General features: G+C 40.4%; 2 protein-coding genes and 1 long non-coding RNA gene across 4 annotated transcripts in view; 2 read left to right on the top strand and 1 right to left on the bottom strand.

Annotated features, from left to right (window-relative positions):
* Nucleotides 1–3,757, top strand: part of si:dkey-71h2.2 (low density lipoprotein receptor adapter protein 1) — a 103,345-nt gene extending 99,588 nt beyond the window's left edge. The window contains exon 9 of the mRNA XM_040018191.1: nucleotides 2,204–3,757. Within this exon, the coding sequence (XP_039874125.1) occupies nucleotides 2,204–2,327 (124 nt within the window). The 3' untranslated portion in view covers nucleotides 2,328–3,757. The remainder of the gene's footprint in view (nucleotides 1–2,203) is intronic.
* Nucleotides 3,758–7,897: 4,140 nt separating this feature from the next.
* On the top strand, nucleotides 7,898–14,826 carry LOC120725312 (serine/threonine-protein kinase pim-2-like). Of its 2 annotated transcripts, none has more exons than XM_040018124.1 (9): nucleotides 7,898–7,938; nucleotides 12,106–12,348; nucleotides 12,483–12,617; nucleotides 12,735–12,829; nucleotides 12,971–13,018; nucleotides 13,122–13,340; nucleotides 13,444–13,624; nucleotides 13,711–13,881; nucleotides 13,971–14,826. In XM_040018124.1, the coding sequence occupies exons 2-9, from the start codon at nucleotides 12,120–12,122 to the stop codon at nucleotides 14,060–14,062; spliced, it is 1,170 nt and encodes a 389-aa protein (XP_039874058.1). In that variant the 5' UTR covers nucleotides 7,898–7,938; nucleotides 12,106–12,119; the 3' UTR covers nucleotides 14,063–14,826. The 2 variants fall into 2 exon arrangements, with proteins under 2 accessions (XP_039874058.1, XP_039874057.1); XM_040018123.1 differs by lacking the exon at nucleotides 7,898–7,938 and adding an exon at nucleotides 11,210–11,473.
* Nucleotides 13,179–18,528, bottom strand: LOC120725314. Its single transcript, XR_005694093.1, has 3 exons — nucleotides 18,178–18,528; nucleotides 15,612–15,770; nucleotides 13,179–13,286 (listed from the first exon to the last, which is right to left on the bottom strand). It is a non-coding gene; the product is annotated as an uncharacterized LOC120725314 (long non-coding RNA).
* Nucleotides 18,529–18,538: the final 10 nt, after the last annotated feature.

Below are 18,538 nucleotides of genomic sequence, written 5' to 3'. Positions count from 1 at the left end.
ACAAATGAGGGCCTTGCAGCTCGTCTTTTGCCTATATTGCCTGATGACCACAGAAAACAGTAAAGTGTGAATGTGTATATCCCAAAAAATGCACCCAGTTTCAGTCTGTTTCTATGTAATAACAGAGCAAGATTTCACAATTCCCATTTACTGATTTACTGATACTTTTTCATTATTAAGGCTGTATGCAATGAGTTCTATTACACAGGAAACCCCAAAATAGTTAAATATAGTCATATGAAAATGTTATGCCAGCACTCTGTGCAGTACTGTAAAAAACAAACAACACTCATACGGCTTCCATAGCAATAAAGAAGGTAAAGGTAACCCAAGAGCCACATCTGAGACTCTAAATGCCTCATTCAGTGCAGCATGTTTACAAAACAACTGAATAAGTATGGCCGGTTTGAAAAGGTCACAAAGGGGAAAGGCTCTTCTCTCTAAAATGAGCATTTTAGGCTTGCAAAGATGGATCTGAATAAACCTAGACTACTTAAATACTGTCTTTCCAACCAACACGACCAGCATGAACATGTTTGGCCATGATGCTTTTGCCAAACAAACCAAAACCAAACACAGCATGTTATCACAAACGCCTCATACCACTGTCTAGTATGGCGGTTGACTGGTTGATAATTTGGGCTTGTCTTGCAGCCACAGGGTACCTTGCAGGTATCGACTCCACCATGAACTCAGCGTTAAACCAAAGTATTTTAGAGTCAAATGTGAGGTCATCTGTCCAACAGCTAAAGTTTGGCTGAAACTGGATCTTGTACAATAATAGCTGGACAATGCACAGCAGCAAACCTACAAGAGTATGTCTGAGAAAAATCAAGATGTTTTAGTGACCCAGTCAAAGTCCAGACCTCAAATGCTGTTACAGGATATTAAGAGAGCTGTGCATACACAAATATCTTAAGAAACTAGTGTTAACTAGTGTTTTTCACATAAATATTGTAACGTATGAAATGAGTGTTATGACAATGTTCTTTTTCACACGACTGTGCGTTGCTTATAATGACTTCTCAATGCAATACCACCAAATACTTAATAAAGATACACTTTAGGATAGTGAGTCGAGCATCGATAGGACATCTTTCTGCTGGTATATAAAATGGTTACTGGGCAAAAATGTGGCCATAATTTAATCTTATGTTAGTTAGCTTACTTTTAATGGTTCTGATACTATTGTTGTTTATAGCACTAGTCAAAAGGAGACTTAGGTTTGGCAGTATATATTTTCTTTGGTTTTGTTTTAATGTTGCCTGCAAATAGAAGGGCATACAAGGAATTAATAAGCAGTTCTGAAATACATATAATGTCTGTTTATTTATTGCTTCCCGATGTTCCCCATTGTTGACACTAGAGGGTGTAACCAGACTTATTCTAATCCCAGATTGTCCTTACAGTAGGTCAGTTCAAAGTTGGGGAATCATTTGTGACTAATTCTTGGCGTTTCTATGTATATATGACCTTTACAATGACATCACCTATAGAAGCATAGTGTTGAACCGTTGTGGATTCCTCTGTGTGTTGTATGTGGTGCAGGTGTGCAGATGTGAAATCGAATGCAAACGTGACTTATCTGGGGCAAAAATTTAGCAAGATGGTGTGCGGTCAGTCTATCAAAGTACAACAATGCTTTGGTTTTTCACACCATACAAAACAGTTAACCAGGTCTTTCCTTTTTTCACCACACAATGCACTGCCAAGGGAATTCACCCCTCTTCTTCAGAGTGAGACAATAAACACAAAACAATATGTCCTTGAGTTATCTAGCAGTAATTATGACCCTTTCATGTCTCCCGTGCATGCTAAATTGCTATTAAATATTGAGAATAAATCAAAGAACCGTATAAGGAAGATATCAGTCACAGTATACTGTAACCTGTAAGTGCACCGAACAATAAATCTTGCAACACCGGAAGTGTTTGTTTCCTATGGGGGGGTTTATACAACACACAACGTGGGGATATTACTCTCTGGGCAACACTTCACAGGTTTTTGTTTGGACCACCTGTGCTGTGTGTGGGGATTGTGCTATGCTGTAGTTCACTAAAGGAACAACCTTGCTTCACTGTACACACATGTACACACATTTACACAAAGCAACACACACACACAGGCTGCAGGTGCATGGTGAGTGTTATTGAGTGCGTCCTGGTTACTAACTGCCGTTTCTCTTTATACTCTTTTCTTCTAGTTTTCCATCAGCCCTTGTTTTCTTCCCAGGGCTTGGCGGATGCTCGTGTACAGCTCTGTTGGGGTCCCCAGACATTGCATCCTGCCTGCAGAAGGGTCATAAGTGGCCCCACAGGATAACCTGAACAACAGTGGGAAAGAAAGGGAGCGTGGGTCTCCTTTAGTAAATGCACTTCTGACCACCTCTGTGCCAAAAGTATACATGCTGCCAATAGATACTTTCAACTCCCATTATTAATGTGAGTGTGCACTGCGTGTGACTGCAAATGTGCGTGTTTTATAATTGTGTGTTAGTGGGGGTGGGGGTGTTTTCAGAAAAGCTCTACAGTGATTTCTGTGCAGCAAGCTAGTGTTGTTTCAAATCTTACCATAGGTTTTATTTATTTAGATCCACAGACAGACGCACATCCACTCACACGCATACTTTTTGTCCCTTTTTGATTGTGGTCCCCACAAGATGAGTAATACCTAGATCACGCACATTCACACGCACGCACTTTCCTCAATTTTGATCCCCCTCCGCATCAGAAGTGGCCCCTCTTTGACTTCCTCTCAGTGTGGGAACCTTTTTTATCCTCTGTCACACATCGACTGAGAGAAGGTCTTGCTGCTACATTTGCCATAAAAAGACAAAGTGATTGTCAATAAACAAGGAACAATTGAGCTCCCCCGATGTATTGAAAACCTTTTGCTGTACCTCCAGGATGTTCATGAGTTTTAGTTGAGCTTCAGTTTTCCTTGTACTATTTTCCCATATTATGCTCTTTATACTGCAGACATAACACACCACTGGTTCAGCTGTATTGTAGCTTCATTTGTCAAATTCACTGTAATAGCACTTTTAATCAGACAGTATACTGTATATAAGATAGCAGCTATAATTTGCTGAATTCAGCATGTTTATCTAGCAGTTATTTCTTCCTTTGCATATTTAAGGTGAAAATAATGCATGACTATAAGATTCTAAGTTACCAGTAGCTGCACTGCCCTTAATTAAAGGCTGCTTATGAAACTTTCAAAAAACACATGCAGTAGGATTTTGCATTAATGTACTTGGGAGCAAATCTGTGCAGCTGTTCCAGGGGCAAGTTGCTCTGAGGTAAACATGGCTGCGGGAAAACCCCTTATTATTGTGCTCCGGATGACGTTCCTCACTCTTCCAGTGTTTACTGTGGAAATTATCCTGTGCCAGCGGGCAGGTGCTTCCTCAAAAAGGTCTTTGCTTTTCCAGAAGATTTGAGCATTCAGTTCATCTCAGCAAATCAAACACTCCTGCAACATTCTTGCCAGACAGTAACAAATATTTTTATTCGATAGGATTAGAATTAAATGCTGATGACATTTCGAATTGAAAACAGATTCTGCTTTCAGTGAAACTCATTTTGGAAAACAGTTGATCACATTTCCTCCTCTGTAAACAAACTGGGACTGCCCTTATCGCAGACAGCTTCCATCTGTAATCTGGAGCATGTTTAAACACATAACTATGATTTAAATGAGCTCGTTTATATAAGACTATGCTTTGCTACATATTTTAAGAAAGAGTTATTTAGTGGGCACATTGACATATAATGTAAAAGATCTCTATTCTCATCCCTGCTTACTAAATGGACAAAAAAATTCTTGTTGGTTGCTGGACTAGACTAATTTTTTTGACTGGTGTGGTGACATCGCACGCTTCTTACTGTTGGCATTATTTCTGCTGTTTGGTACAGCCAAAAGGCCCAAACAACACAAATGAATTGTTGAAACACAGTAAGTCAAATAAGCTCAGGTGAAGCCTAGCAAATAGCTAGCTACTTAGTCAGCACAATTGGCCACACCTCTAATAACAGAAACTTTAAGCCTTAACAGAACTTGAATGGGTGACGTATAATAAAAACCTCCATGTTCTCTGATACACACCCACGTTGGAACAGTGTCTCGTACCAGGTTAAACGTTTTTTAATTTCAGCTATAATGCTACAGTCATGCTAGGGAAAATGACAGCTAGAGACCACAGCACAACGAAACATTTTTCTCGATGTATTCAGTGAGTGTGCGATCTTTGAAAAGGTTTGAAAAGGGGACCTTGCAGACAATTGTCGCCTTCAAAGCATCTCTGGTGCATCAAGATTGCGAAAAAGTCAGTAAGACTGAAACAGTCTGCCAAAAGCAGTATTGCTCGGAGAGCGAATTTGTTACATTACTCCTTAGATTACTTTCATGTTATTCTGTAACATGACCTTAAATTAACTATCACATAATTATCAATTAAGAACAATAAAGCTTAAGCTAACATGCGGTCACAAATCCCTATGCTAATGAGGGCACGCACAATCTTTCTTTGAGGGTTTTTAAGTTTTAACTAGTGCTGTCAGCGTTGATCTCGTTAAAATGACGTTAACGCCCATAACCGTATTAACCCCGCAAATCTCCGTTAGCGAGTTAGCGCGGATTGCCCTGTGCGTGGGGCTACACGGTGTCAACGCGCTACCGCGGTTATGGCGTTAACGTCATTTTAACGAGATTAACGCTGACAGCACTAATTTTAACATAGAGTCGACAACACAAAGCAAAGCTGAAAACTCCCCCCAAAGACACATCAAGTTGATCGCCACAGTGATTTTACAGTAGTGACATGTACAGTTAAAAATTGAGGCTGCAAGCCTGACTGCTCATCAACACCTTTATTAGCTGTTGAAGTTGAGGCTCTGGTTGCTGGGCTGGGGTCAGCATACACTGAGCTTCTAACTTCACTCTAGGTTCCTTGCTAGCTTTGCGTTAGCATGCTGTCTGTCCTTGATGCAGTTTAACATCATACTCTTGTCCTTTCTTGTCCTTTTATTGAATAGAAATAAAAACATTAGGCCCCTAAGCAATTGTTCTCATCTCCACACATGAATTGAAATTTTCTGATTGTTGAACAAGCCCGCAAGAAGAAAATGCACGTTTGATGTTTTTTTTTTCTTTCTATCCCCATAAACTGAAGAACCTTTGCAACCCGAGTAGTGACATCATTTTAACTGTACACACATTATTGAAAAATAAAAATGTGATTATAGTTGCACTTCATACCCAACAGTATGGGGTGCTGTTTGTAAATTGAAACATGCTGAAATTAACAGCAACATTTTTCCACAATTTAGCTGAAAACATTGGAAGATCTGTTTTGTTGGCCATCCAAAGGTTCAGCAGTAGTTCACCCTCAGCAGCTGCAGTCTCCACTTCACAATCGCCGCAGCATATGTGCAGTTAAATTGCTGGACATGCTGGTATGCAAGAAGTGAAGCAGCTCATGGTGTTGAGAAGTGACCAACAGGGAAGAGCAGGCACACAACCTGACCACTACCGGCACACTTTAGCCCTGGAGGTTTTTGTAAAGCTTTTATTTTGGTATTTCCAACATATACAATAAATGTGCATGTTAGCTAAATATTTAGTTTCCCATAACATTTAGATTTAACACAAAATTGTGTTTTAAATATAAAAAGCTAAATATTTTAGTAAATTTTGTAAAAAGTGACTTGAAAAATATGGTTTTGTAAGGTTTTGAGTTAAATGTGGAAAAATGTTGCTGTTAATTTCAGCTTCAGTTTCAGTTTGCAAACAGCGCCCCATACAACAGTGACCATCAATGTGCAATCAGTCTGCCATCAGATTGCATTTGAATGGAGTCAAGTTGTCAATTACATAAAAGCTGTTTGTGATACTCAGCGATTAATTGTGATAAAACACTAACCTTTCAGTTTGCGATTGACTGTGGTTACCCAGAGGTTGAAGGTGTTACCTTCTTGGCTGATCCAGATTAGCTTCATTTTTCAGCCCCAAAGGATGAGACTTTGTTTTAGCTTGTTTAATTTTAGCTTAGTTGTATATGATGCGTCCACAGACCAACTTTACCATGCCACTGGAGTTTTTAAAACAGGGGGAGTTTTCCTGAGAAAAATCTTAAATAGATATTTAACTCCCTAGCAGCTAGCTATTTAATAAATTTGGCACACTGGTAAACCACCGGGTAAGCAATATCCTTTATTAATCATTTATTAATCAATCAAAAAATGAAATCCCTCTTTTAGGTTCAGTGACACAGTCAAATTTGCTAGACTAACTAAATGACTCAGCAGTGTCCTGGATAGGCAGAAGCTGTGCCAGCTTGTTAGCGACATGCTACACACTTGTCTGCACACTTGCCTGTCTCACTAAGGATGTGGTAAGACATGCATTTTCATAACAGTCCTACGCAGTAACCAGACTACTTGTGCTGGTCCATATTCATATTCCAGACCAGAATGTGAAAACACCCAAACACAGAAGAATTTAAAAAAAGTTGTTAAGATTTTATATGCCTATTTTTATAGCAGCTAGCTTGCTGTTTTATCTATCAGAGTGTAACCAGCACTAGTAGTAGTTAGCTTGAGTGGGGTAGTATCTGAGATCTTTTGCAAGCAAGATGAATGTGTTAACCACTACACCACAGAAGCCCTCGTGTCTGTGCAAAGATAGAGGGGGGAAAAAGCAAACAAACTGCACTCCACATAACTGCACTTGTGAGTGTTGCTTTGTAGAGCAAGGAACTCTTGCACACAGATGGCACGTGCACCTGGAATGACTTAAGAGAGTACAAGCTATATTCTTATTTCAATTAGCTAGACGGAAAAGAGTGCTGCAAGCATAGCTGGACTGGCCATCGGGCATACCGGGCATTTGCCCGGTGGGCCGCTGGCGATTTTTTGTTTTTATGGGCCGATGGATTTTTTTTTTTTTTTTTTTTTTTTTTAGGAAGGGTATATATAATGAAAGGTATTGGATTGGCCAATTGGTCATGATCGACTCTGGGCTGGACCAATTACAGCCGAGGAGGCCGGATGCACCCGCCCCCTTGTTTAGCAATCACGTGATTTTCGCGCATTGCATGCCGGGAACTCGTGGCAAAACAATCCAAGTACCGCATCAAATGCAAGCATTTGCAGCACCGCAAAACGTTCATTCTCCGGTTCCAATACCTTCTTGTTTTTTCTTTGCCGCACAAAAAAGGAATGTACAAAACAAAAGGAGAACAATGCCCATAGCTGGACTGGCCATCGGGCATACCGGGCATTTGCCCGGTGGGCCGCTGGCGATTTTTTGTTTTTATGGGCCGATGGATTTTTTTTTTTTTTTTTTTTTTTTTTTTAGGAAGGGTATATATAATGAAAGGTATTGGATTGGCCAATTGGTCATGATCGACTCTGGGCTGGACCAATTACAGCCGAGGAGGCCGGATGCACCCGCCCCCTTGTTTAGCAATCACGTGATTTTCGCGCATTGCATGCCGGGAACTCGTGGCAAAACAATCCAAGTACCGCATCAAATGCAAGCATTTGCAGCACCGCACAACGTTCATTCTCCAGTTCCAATACCTTCTTGTTTTTTCTTTGCCGCACAAAAAAGGAATGTACAAAACAAAAGGAGAACAATGCCGGTCCGTACAAAGACAGACTCGACGAAAAGACAAAGAAAAGATACGAGGAAAAAATCAAAGGAGTGAAAGGGTCAGACCCTTACGAGCACACAGAGGGACAAAAGACGTTAGCGTGCTGCCCAACTTTCACCACGCTCATATTTATAATTATACGGTTCTTGGAGTGAGTGCATACACTCATGAAGTTTAGTAACTTCAGGTCACTGCAACAAGCCCAGGTACAGTTTACCGATGGATGGGTACAGGACCTTGAAACACACCGTGTAGAACGAAAGACCATCGTACGAACAAAGGTAAGTTTACCAGTCTCACAAATCGTCGTCATAAATACACATCCGTTAACCGTTTATTAATATAACCTTTGAGCTCAACGGTAATTAATTAGTAGTGGAAATAATTTCTGGTTCATTACAGAAATGTAGCAGTGACAATAATACTGTATGCTGTAATCGCACTGGACAATTAGTGATACAAAACAACTGTTTTATCCTGTGAATAAAAGTATATGTTTTTGTCAATGTACCATGGTAATAACAGAAGCGAAACGCAATATTGTGTCAGGACAATTCACTATTTATGCACAATAAACAAAGGAGCATAGCGCGCCAATTTCTGTTCAGCGCCAGACTTGCTTGTAACCTATATCACCAATTATGTTATGAAAAATGACGTATTAACTACTACAAAACTCTGACCTTTGTGGGAATGCTTGGAGCAGACTAACATGTGAGCTGGAGTGTTCTGGGACGTTATATTTGGTATATCCAGACCATCCGTCGGCTCTTACTTCGGAAACATGGCTTAAAACATTTCTCTTCAACGACGTAATCCGATTTAAAAAGAACGATCGGCTTCCTGTGGCTGTCATGCGACCGGCTGCTGCAGTTAATAATACAACAGCTTCTTGCCATTTTTTGTGTTTCTTTTTATCGCTGTGTAACTGAGTTCAATTGAAAGCCTGCGTGCGCTAGTACCTCTTGCCACAAGTTCCCAGAATCCTTTGCGGTTTTACCCCTGAATGACGTCATATTTTCAATCTTGGTGGGCCGGTCTCTAGTCAAAATGCCCGGGCCGATTTTTTGTCCCAGTCCAGCCTTGCTTCAAAGGCTTCAGGAGCTCTCCGCTCAGCGCAGCATCAGCACCGCGGAAATACACGGATACATCCGTAGACTCGAGCAGAATTCACAATGCGTTATCGGGGCTTTTAGGTGTATGGACCAATGTTTTCTTTTATGATCAAACCAGAAAGCTTTAATGAGCAAGTGGATTTGGATATGGAATCTGGCTGGACACAGATGACATTGAAATGCAGCTGACTGAACTGAAAAGGTTGACTCTGTGGGGGTCAAAGTTTGCAGAACTACGAACACAGCTGGAATCCATAGGTGTGCCTGTTCATGGGGCTTGCATTTTCACCTGCTGGACATCACTACCTGACAAGTTTAACTGTCTTCAGAACATTGCAGAGGCCTTATTGACAGTATTTGGCTCTACATATCTGTGTGAGCAGATTTTCTCTCACACGAGTGTCCTCAGGTAGCCGTCTGCATGCTGGACACTCGTAGACCTGTGTCTCTGAGTGGGGGACCAAAGGTCACATTAACATGTCCATCTAGGGCTGGGCGATATGACCCAAAATTCATATCTCGATATTTTTTAGCTGGATGGCGATATAAGATATATATCTCGATATTTTTTTAAAGCCATAAAGTAAGAACAAAAAGAGAGTTCTTAGTCAAAGCTGTGTCCCAGATGTCACACAGGCACTTTTATTAACATAAAGCATAGATGTACATGAAAAAAACTACTCAAAAATAAATTATGAGCATTTATTAAAAATAATGCTCCATAAATAAAAGAAAAGTATGTTGTTTTTGTCCATAACAAAAAGCTCACAATTGTGCAGTCAAAATGTAAACTAAAAGACGCTGAGCATAATAACAAGGGCAGATTTCACAGCTGCTCTGTTCCCAACTTCTACTGCGTGACTGACAGCCTGGAGTTTGAAATCCGCTTCAGGTGCCATTTATGGTCCTTATACACACACAATATGGTAATATTACGTTGAAGCACAGTGCGTATTACTACGCGAGGCTCCTCGGTAGCCGTAATGCTCCGACAATCCATCAAGCGGTGCAGCTCCATAGCTTACCAAAGTCGTACTAAAACATTTTTTGACAGATTGCTGAGCGCCGTGTTCCACATAAAATCGGTTCGCGGTCATCAAGCACAACCAGAATTCATACATAAGGCGTGCTGTCAACTTTTGAGAAAATGAAAGGATTTTGGGCTGCATGGCGTTAGCGTGGTTAGCTCGTTAGCACGTTGACGCCGTCCAGCCCCACGCACGGAGCGATGCGCGGTAACTCGTTAACGGAGATTTGCCGTGTTCATCTTGTCGCTGCCTGCAGGTGAAGCTATGGGGGAGGAGGGGGAGTTGTGTTCAGTGAAGGAGAGGCGAGGCCGAGTAACGTTGCGTAGAGACAAAAGTGGACGAAAGAGAGGCAAACTTCTGGCTCCACAACTATAATTATAACGTATATATCGATATAAAGGATATGGTCACATCTTATATCTAATATAAAAATATATCGATATTTTTAAAAAACTCGATATATCGCCCAGCCCTATGTCCATCCCTGTATTAACAAACATGCCATATTGGCCCAGTTTATTTTTCTTATCATTGTTTTGAGGAGACCAAAAATAGCATTTACATTTTCTGTTGTACAATTCATTTGCTGTTATGGAGTTCTTGTTACTGATAAAAAAAAAAAAAAAAAGTGTATTTTTTGTTTCAAAATAGCTGATCTGCTCTATGCCAACATCTGAGAACAAATATAATTCTATAAAGTTGGTCTATATAGTGTGTAACTGTTGATATAGAGCGTTATTTAATTTATTGCTAATGCAATCATATGGCACGTTGACTTCTAAGGAAATTTTAGATGGCACTTATCATCAGAAAGGTTGCTGACTCCTGGGTTAGACCTTCATATTAATTTTTTTTTTAAAACTTTTTTAAGAACGCATTTTAACATTGGACTCAAAAATAAATAAATCCCCCCCCTAACAAAAAAGGCTCTTCAAGAGCCAAATTGCTTTATATTTCTTCACTTAAATATACGGCCGCAAGTAGGGCTGACATGGGCCCCAGGTTTGATGTGTTCTGCCATAAACTGGACAAACCAACATAAGGATGGAAGCCACTGTGGGACTTTTTCAGTAAGTTGAGCATGTGTTTTATAAGTTAATCAGTAAATTAACACCAATAGCTAGTTAACCCATAGCTATTCACACAACAACGGGGTCTTGGGTAACTATGATGTTTTTATTTTAGAAAACAAAGTACACATGAATTAATGTACTTTAATAGAAAATGGAAAGGTGATACAACCTCAAAAAAGTGGTTTTGTCTAGATTTAAAAAGAGAAATAAGGTCGAGTAGTTACACTATATAAAAAATAAATGCACAATTTAAAAAACAAAATTTATAGGTAGGTATATCGACTTCTCATTAAATTATATGAATTATTATGGCTTTGTCTGCCACAGTGTTTTTCTTTAAACTACTTAGGAACACTTTTACTGGCAGTCGGTGATGTCACTGAAAGGCAAGGTTCTGTTGCCATAGTCTCCTGAGTTTATTTTGAAAGCTCACTTACGGAACTCGCTTAAACAGCTTAGGAAAGACAAGCGCACACATTTGAAGAAGTATTCCCTCATCACGGTGACATTTTCCCTTTTAAAAGGTCTCAAAAATTAACATGAAAAAGGAAACGAGAAAAAATACAAATTCAGGAGAAAAGAAAGATCCAGGAGAACAAAGTAAGTAAACAAATACATCAAATCTGGGTAAAAATCCCTCAAATAACAGAATCTACTTTTCTAAAAATGTTGACAGTCTGTGTATAAAATGAAACATTTGAATCCTACCCATATGGAAAAGATATATATAAATCTTATAAAGTTTGTATCTGTCTTGTGTGAAACTTGTATGTTTTGGATACTTACTAAAACAATATATGAAAGTAATGAGAAAGTGGCCACTTTCATGAGTAAATCATATAAGCCTGATATGATTCATTGTATGAAGTAGGCCACATCTTATGCAAGTCTTTTATAAATTTGTACCATTTCTTTTCCATATGGGTATGTTTGACTGAAAACAACATAATTACAACACGTCTAATCAAAGAAAGGTTAATGGGGCACTTTGTCTTTTGGTAAAATAATGTGACAAGTTTACTCTTGGACTCAGCAGTAAAAACAGATCAACAAGTGTCATGAAGATCTAAGTCTTAGTAGACCTAGTATGGACTGGTGTTGCTCTGTTTTTTATCAAAAGGATAAACTTGTTATTATAATTTAACCAATACTTCCTAAAATGGCATCAAAATCCTTCCAGTCCTGATGTCGAGCTCTCTTTTTCACTACTGTGTTGTTGTTGTTGTTTATAGACTCTAAGAGCAGGATGGCTAAAAGAAAGGCCAGTCCTGAAAAGAAGACCCCCGTAAAAAGAGGGAGGGTCACTGAGCAGGCTGCTCCTTCCACCAGCTCAGATACACACCAGGTCAAAGCAGTGAAGCGTAAGGCCCAGCAAGATGGAGCGGGCACAACCAGTGCACCGAAGAAGATTAAACTTGCTGAGCCTACGAGTGAAGACAGGGAGCAAGCGTCTTCCTCCGTGGACACTGGTAAAGGTAGGCTAATTAGTTGAGTGAGGGGTAGATTAAGTGCACAGCTGGTTGCTCGGTTTAAGATATTAGTGTTTGGGAGATATTTGTGTGTATGATCTAATACGCTGATGTGCTTTTGGTGTTTTCCACATCTGCAGACTGCAGTCAAAACACAAAGGGGTGCACAAAAAATGGCAGAAACAAGTCTGCAGGAGACAGCAAAGAGTCACCCAAGAAAAAGAAAAAGGACAAAACCAAAAACGTCGTCCAAAATTCAGCAGCCGACCAGCAACGTAAGTAGCAAGCAGCTTGGCTTTTATACTCAGGTGAAGAGCAAAATGAACATTTAGGGTACAGCAGAGAGTAATTTGTGTCAGAGCTGTAGTAAAACAACATTTGTGTCTTTTCAGGGGAATACCAAGCCAGATATGTGCAGGAGCACCATCTAGGAAATGGCGGCTGTGGAGCAGTGTTTGCTGGCTACAGGATAACAGATCATTTCCCAGTAAGTGTTCAGATGGTGGGAGTAAGACAGGCAGTAATGCAGATAACGGATAATATCGTCAGCTGAGCATTAAAGGTGGCGTTTTACACCTTTAATGATGTCATACTGAGGAAATGCTCACCAATGCTCTGTGTCTTTTAGGTAGCCATCAAACACGTTCCCAAGAACAGAATCCCCATCCAAGTGACGGTAAGTGTGCAACACTTGAACTGTTTTTACATTCCTGGACTGAGTGCAGCGTTCACCTGTGAAACATCTGTTCCTCATCATCCACTTTGTTGTAATATATCAGGATGAAAACGGGAAGGAAGTCTCAGTGGAAGTGGCCATTTTGCTGAAGCTTGCAGCTGAAGCAGATGGATCAGTGGGAACGTCGGCTCCTGTGTCTCTGTTGGACTGGTTTGACTTTGGCACAGAGCTGATCCTGGTGCAGGAGAGACCTGTCCCCGCGGTGGACCTGTTTGAATACATAAGAGAAAATGGAGGATGTTTACCAGAAGGAAAGGCCAAGGTAAGTTGACTGGAAGAGCCTTAGACTGTACAGCACTCAAAGCACAGAGTATCAGAGAAGCATCAACCTGTTGACTCATTACTGTCTTTTTCATCTTTTCCAGGTCATTCTGAAGCAACTGGTTGATGCAGCAAAGGACCTGGAGGAGAAACACATCTTTCACCGGGACATCAAGAGTGACAACATTCTGATTGAGACCGGCTCAGATGTGCCTCGAGTTCGTATCATTGACTTTGGCCTGAGCTGCTTTGCTACGGAGCAATCGCAGTTCCGCTTCTTCTATGGTAACATATTCAGCTCCTGCTCTTCACAGATGTAGCAATTTGTGCCTTTTGTTTTAGAAGAAATTGTAATTGTGTCTGTTTATTAGGTACACCTATCCACAGCCCTCCCGAATGTTACTGGGGCAAAAAATACAGGCCTGGACCCACCACGGTGTGGCAGATGGGAGTGGTGCTGTACGAAGCGCTTCATGTGGGGGACTTTAATATCATGACGTTCATCGAAAACGAACTGAAATTCAACGAGCATCTGTCCCCACGTAAGAAAACATCACACTTCAAGATTCACTGATGGCTTGGATCACTGGAACTATCATCTTCATCTTTTCTCTCCTTTCTTTCTTTCCAGACTGCCGGAATTTCCTGGATGCGTGTTTATCCGATGTCCCGGAGAAGCGCCCAACGCTGGGGGACCTCCAGCGTCACCCCTGGCTCAGATAAACCCATCTCTCACACACACACACACACACACACACACATTTCATATATTATCATATAAGTGTGATACGTGACCTAACTTTCTTTTTTTTGTCTTTCTTTCATTTTTTTGGTTTTTTTAACAGGAAAAGGTTGTTTTTTGGTTTCTTTTGGCCGATTCTAAATTTTGCTATCCTGAAATTCCTGTAACCCCCCCAGCCATCCCAGGAAAGGGGATCTCTCTTTGAATTGGCTTTCCCGAGGTTTCTTCCCATCATTCTGGCCCCCCGGGGAGTTTTTCCTCGTCTTCATAGAGAGCTTGGGCTGGGTCAGGAGCTTCATCAAAATTGGCCTTATTTGATTAGGTTAATGTAATAAAATACGTTGATGTAATCAAAATTAGTAAAAATCAAAAGATTTAACTTAAACTTCCATTAAAACTTGTTTAACTCAACTTTGCTGAGAATACTCTTTCATTACCATGTCAAGGATTGTTTTTTACTCATGATGCATTTTGACAAGTAAGAAAACTGAAAACTCAATCAGGTTAAAGTATGCACAACGAAAGTCACACTGTCACTGCTCTGAAGACTTGCATCTGTTGCCCTAACCTCTAATGCGCCTCAACAGATTTCCTGGATCCAACAGAGGTTGCAACAGTTTTTTCTTCCCACTGTTGCTGATTGTTTGCTCATAGTGGGCTCTCTGATTGGTGGGATTCATTTTCTAATAGTATAGGGTCTCTGCCTTCCAATGTAAAGTGCCTCTAGACAACAGATGTGACTTGTTGCTATAGTTAAGGTTGAATTTAATCATTAATGTCCATTCAGTAGTGAAAATGTTATATTTCTTAATAGGGGTGGGTTTTGATGATCGATTTATCGATTAAAATAGATTCTGGCTTGGATAACGTGATATCGATTCATTAAAACCTGAATCGATTTTTAAATAGAAATTTATTTTGCCCGAAACGCCAGAATCTCAGGTTAAACCTCACAAAATTTCTACAACCACCAAACAGCTAAAACAGTAAATGAGAGCAGGTACACGGATTCTGCACAAAGACCTGAACACAAAACGCGGACCCGACGGATCAGAATCACTGAGATGTGGCTTTCTCACCCGCCGGCACGTACGCTTAGCTGTGTCTCTAATCAAACCTCTGTAACTTTGCTCTGCTTCACTTCGTTTTTGACTGCACAATATTTTTAATGTCATCTGCTATAAAAACCCAGACCAAGTCTCGCAAGCGTCAGCTTTCTTTTTATAGATATAAAAATATAGATATGTACTGATAAGTGATCAGAATTATAATATTTCTGACTGTCTGAGGCAAAATTTCCCTGATTCAAATCGAATCGAAACAAATCAAATCGTGGATCGAATCGATTCGGGACCTTGTGAATCGGAATCGAATCGATTCTAGAAATCAGTGACGATACCCAGCCATATTTCTTAATATCCATCTATACTCAATGTGAATTCCATAAATTTAATAGAGCTGTTTGACTGATCACCTAATGTGTTACAAAAGAATCCACTGTGATGCTAATGACCGTCTGCGCTCTCTTACCTGTCTGTAAAAGTTGGCCTTGTCTCTCTCACTCTGCCTTCTCTCACTCGTTTCCCGGTCCAGTCACGCCTCTCTCCTCTGTTGCAGAAGTTCCAGCCCGTGCTCTTCCTGTGTTCCGCGTGCCCGACTGTTTCTCTGCCCCCTGGTTTCCCACGGCACCTGTGCAGAGTTTCTGTTAATGACCGTGCTCCTGTTTAAGTTGATTCCTCTCATGAATAAATCTTGTAAATATTTCAAGTGATTGAGTCTGCTCTTAGGTCCAACTGCACTCTCATTTCCAGTTTGTGACATGGGCTTTTCTTTCTTTCCTTTGCATTATTGTCAGGTCTTTACCTTTCAATATAAAGTGCATAGGAGGCAAACGTTGTTGTGATGTTGGCGCTACATTAATAAAAGTGACTTGAAATTGAATAAGTGCAAGAAGACACAGCTGAGCTCAATCTAAATAATAGAGCAATTGAAAATAAAACTAAAGGCAAAGTACAAGAGACAAAAAACTGAAAACAGAAACTGAACTAATTACACACAGAGACAAGAGACTAACATTCAACTAGTCATAGAAACACAGGGGAGGTTACAGCTAATCAAAACACACCGAAATATCAAATTCAAAGAATTCTTCCCCTCAACCACAACCGCTCACAGCAGATGGCTGCCCCTCTCTGAGAAAGACATGTCCGTCAACGCACATATTAAACAAATATGTAGGACTGCTTTCTTCCATTTGGGCAACATCTCTAAAATTAGAAATATCCTGTCTCAGATTGACGCTGAACTAGTTCATGCATTTATTACTTCTAGGCTGGACTACTGTAATTCATTACTATCAGGAAGTCCTAGAAACTCCCTGAAAAGCCTTCAGTTATCCAAAATGCTGCAGCAAGAGTCCTGACAGGGACTAGAAAGAGAGAGCAGATTTCTCCTGTATTGGCTTCCCTGCATTGGCTCCCTGTTAAATCTAGAATTGAATTCAAAATCCTGCTCCTCACATTCAAGGTCTTAAATAATCAGCCCTTATCTTATCTTAATGACCTTGTAGTGCCATATCACCCTATTAGAGCACTTTGCTCTCGCACTCCAGGCCTACTTGTTGTTCTTAAGAGTATTTAAAAGTAGAATGGGAGGCAGAGCCTTCAGTTTTCAGGCCCCTCTTCTGTGGAACCAGCTTCCAGTTTGGATTCGGGAGACAGACACTATCTCTACTTTTAAGATTAGGCTTAAAACTTTCCTTTTTGCTAAAGCATATAGTCAGGGCTGGACCAGGTGACCCTGAATCCTCCCTTGGTTATGCTGCAATAGACATAGGCTGCTGGGGATTCCCATGATGCATTGAGTTTTTCCTTTCTAGTCACCTTTCTCACTCACTATGTGTTAATGTGATATAATTTGAAGCATGCGTGGTAACGATATATATCGTGATATATTCTTTTCTTCTGTATAACGTATTTTCCACGCTATAAAGCACACTTAAAATCCTTAAATTTTCTCAAAAATCGAGAGTGCGCCTTATGTATGAATTCTGGTTGTGCTTACTGACCTCGAACCGATTTGGGCGTGCAGAAATCTGTTAAAAAATGTTTTAGTACAACTTTGGTAAGCCACACTGCTTGATGGATTGTCAGAGAATTACGGCTGCCGTAGTAGGAGCTTCGCGGAATACTCTGGGTCCAAAACTCCGTCCATTTCAGGTCCCAAAGTCAAACGAACACAGAGTTAAAAACGGTCTAAATTCTTTAATCTTTAATAAAATCATCATCGTTGCTGCTTTACCAGGTGTAACAATTAAGTTTAACATCCAGGCATCCATGAAAACAGAAGTTATTAAATTTAACGGAGTTAGAAGTTAGCAGGAAGTTAGCTCGCTACTTTCCACCTAAACATGACATACCATGTTCTGACTGAGAGATTTTTGAAACTAACTAAAACGTACAGCTCTGCTACCACTTCCGACATAAATGAAGACAGAAAACTAAACACCAGTGGCGTTTGTATGGTTACTGAAGTTGGACTACCTGGAATATAATGTTGTGCTACGCGATTGCTAGCGACACAGCTATGTTAGCATAACATTAGCACAGTGAAGCTGGAGGATGAACGCCAACTTTTTTTCCCCACTTGATAAAGGTTAACGTGAGGGATTCTGGTGGTCAGGGACAAATGCAATCGCATAGCAGGATGCTATACACGGGGCAAACTTCAGTCAGGAGAACAACTGAGATTATTCATCCACAATACGAGGTTAGTTATTAATATACTGCAACAACATGGGAATAGAGCAGATGCGAGAGAATTCAACATTAATGTATCAATGTTACGGAAGTGGAGGAAGCGCAGTTTTTGGCTTTCCCCATATTTCAAAAGTGCTTCATCTCTTTGCTATGACTGTGAGCATAATTTGCAGATGATAATGGTTGTAGCCACTGCGATGCTTTCGACCAAAACAGGCGCAGCTTGATGACATCATCAACATCCGCTATCGTGATAGAGCGGTATAGTCAAAATCTCTATCGTATATCGTTTCTATCGCAAACCCCTAGTTAATAGACCTCTCTGCATTGAATCGTACCTGTTATTAATCTCTGTCTCTCTTCCACAGCATGTCTTTATCCCGTTTTCCTTCTCTCACACCAACCGGTAGCAGCAGAGGGCCGCCCCTGCCTGAGTCCTGAGTAACCGCACATAGCAGCTATAGCATCACACCTAGCATCGGCAGTACCATCTGTAGCTTAGAACATTAAACACTTATTGTACTTACTGTAAGGAACAACAAGATAAGTAAAACAACACAATACATTCTCACAGTTCCCGATTGTATTGGTGTTTTGTTTAGTTTTTTTCAAATGTTTCTGAGCTTAATCGGCGGGAAAAATACATTGTGTAAACTTAACAGGTAGCTAACGAAAGCGAGTGACTCACCGGGACAATAC

This window comes from Simochromis diagramma, unplaced genomic scaffold (assembly GCF_900408965.1).
Source record: "Simochromis diagramma unplaced genomic scaffold, fSimDia1.1 OVJJ01000802.1, whole genome shotgun sequence".
Lineage (NCBI taxonomy): Eukaryota > Metazoa > Chordata > Actinopteri > Cichliformes > Cichlidae > Simochromis > Simochromis diagramma.
The sequence above is the reverse complement of the archived record's forward strand: the minus strand, read 5'-3'. Positions and strand labels throughout refer to the sequence as shown.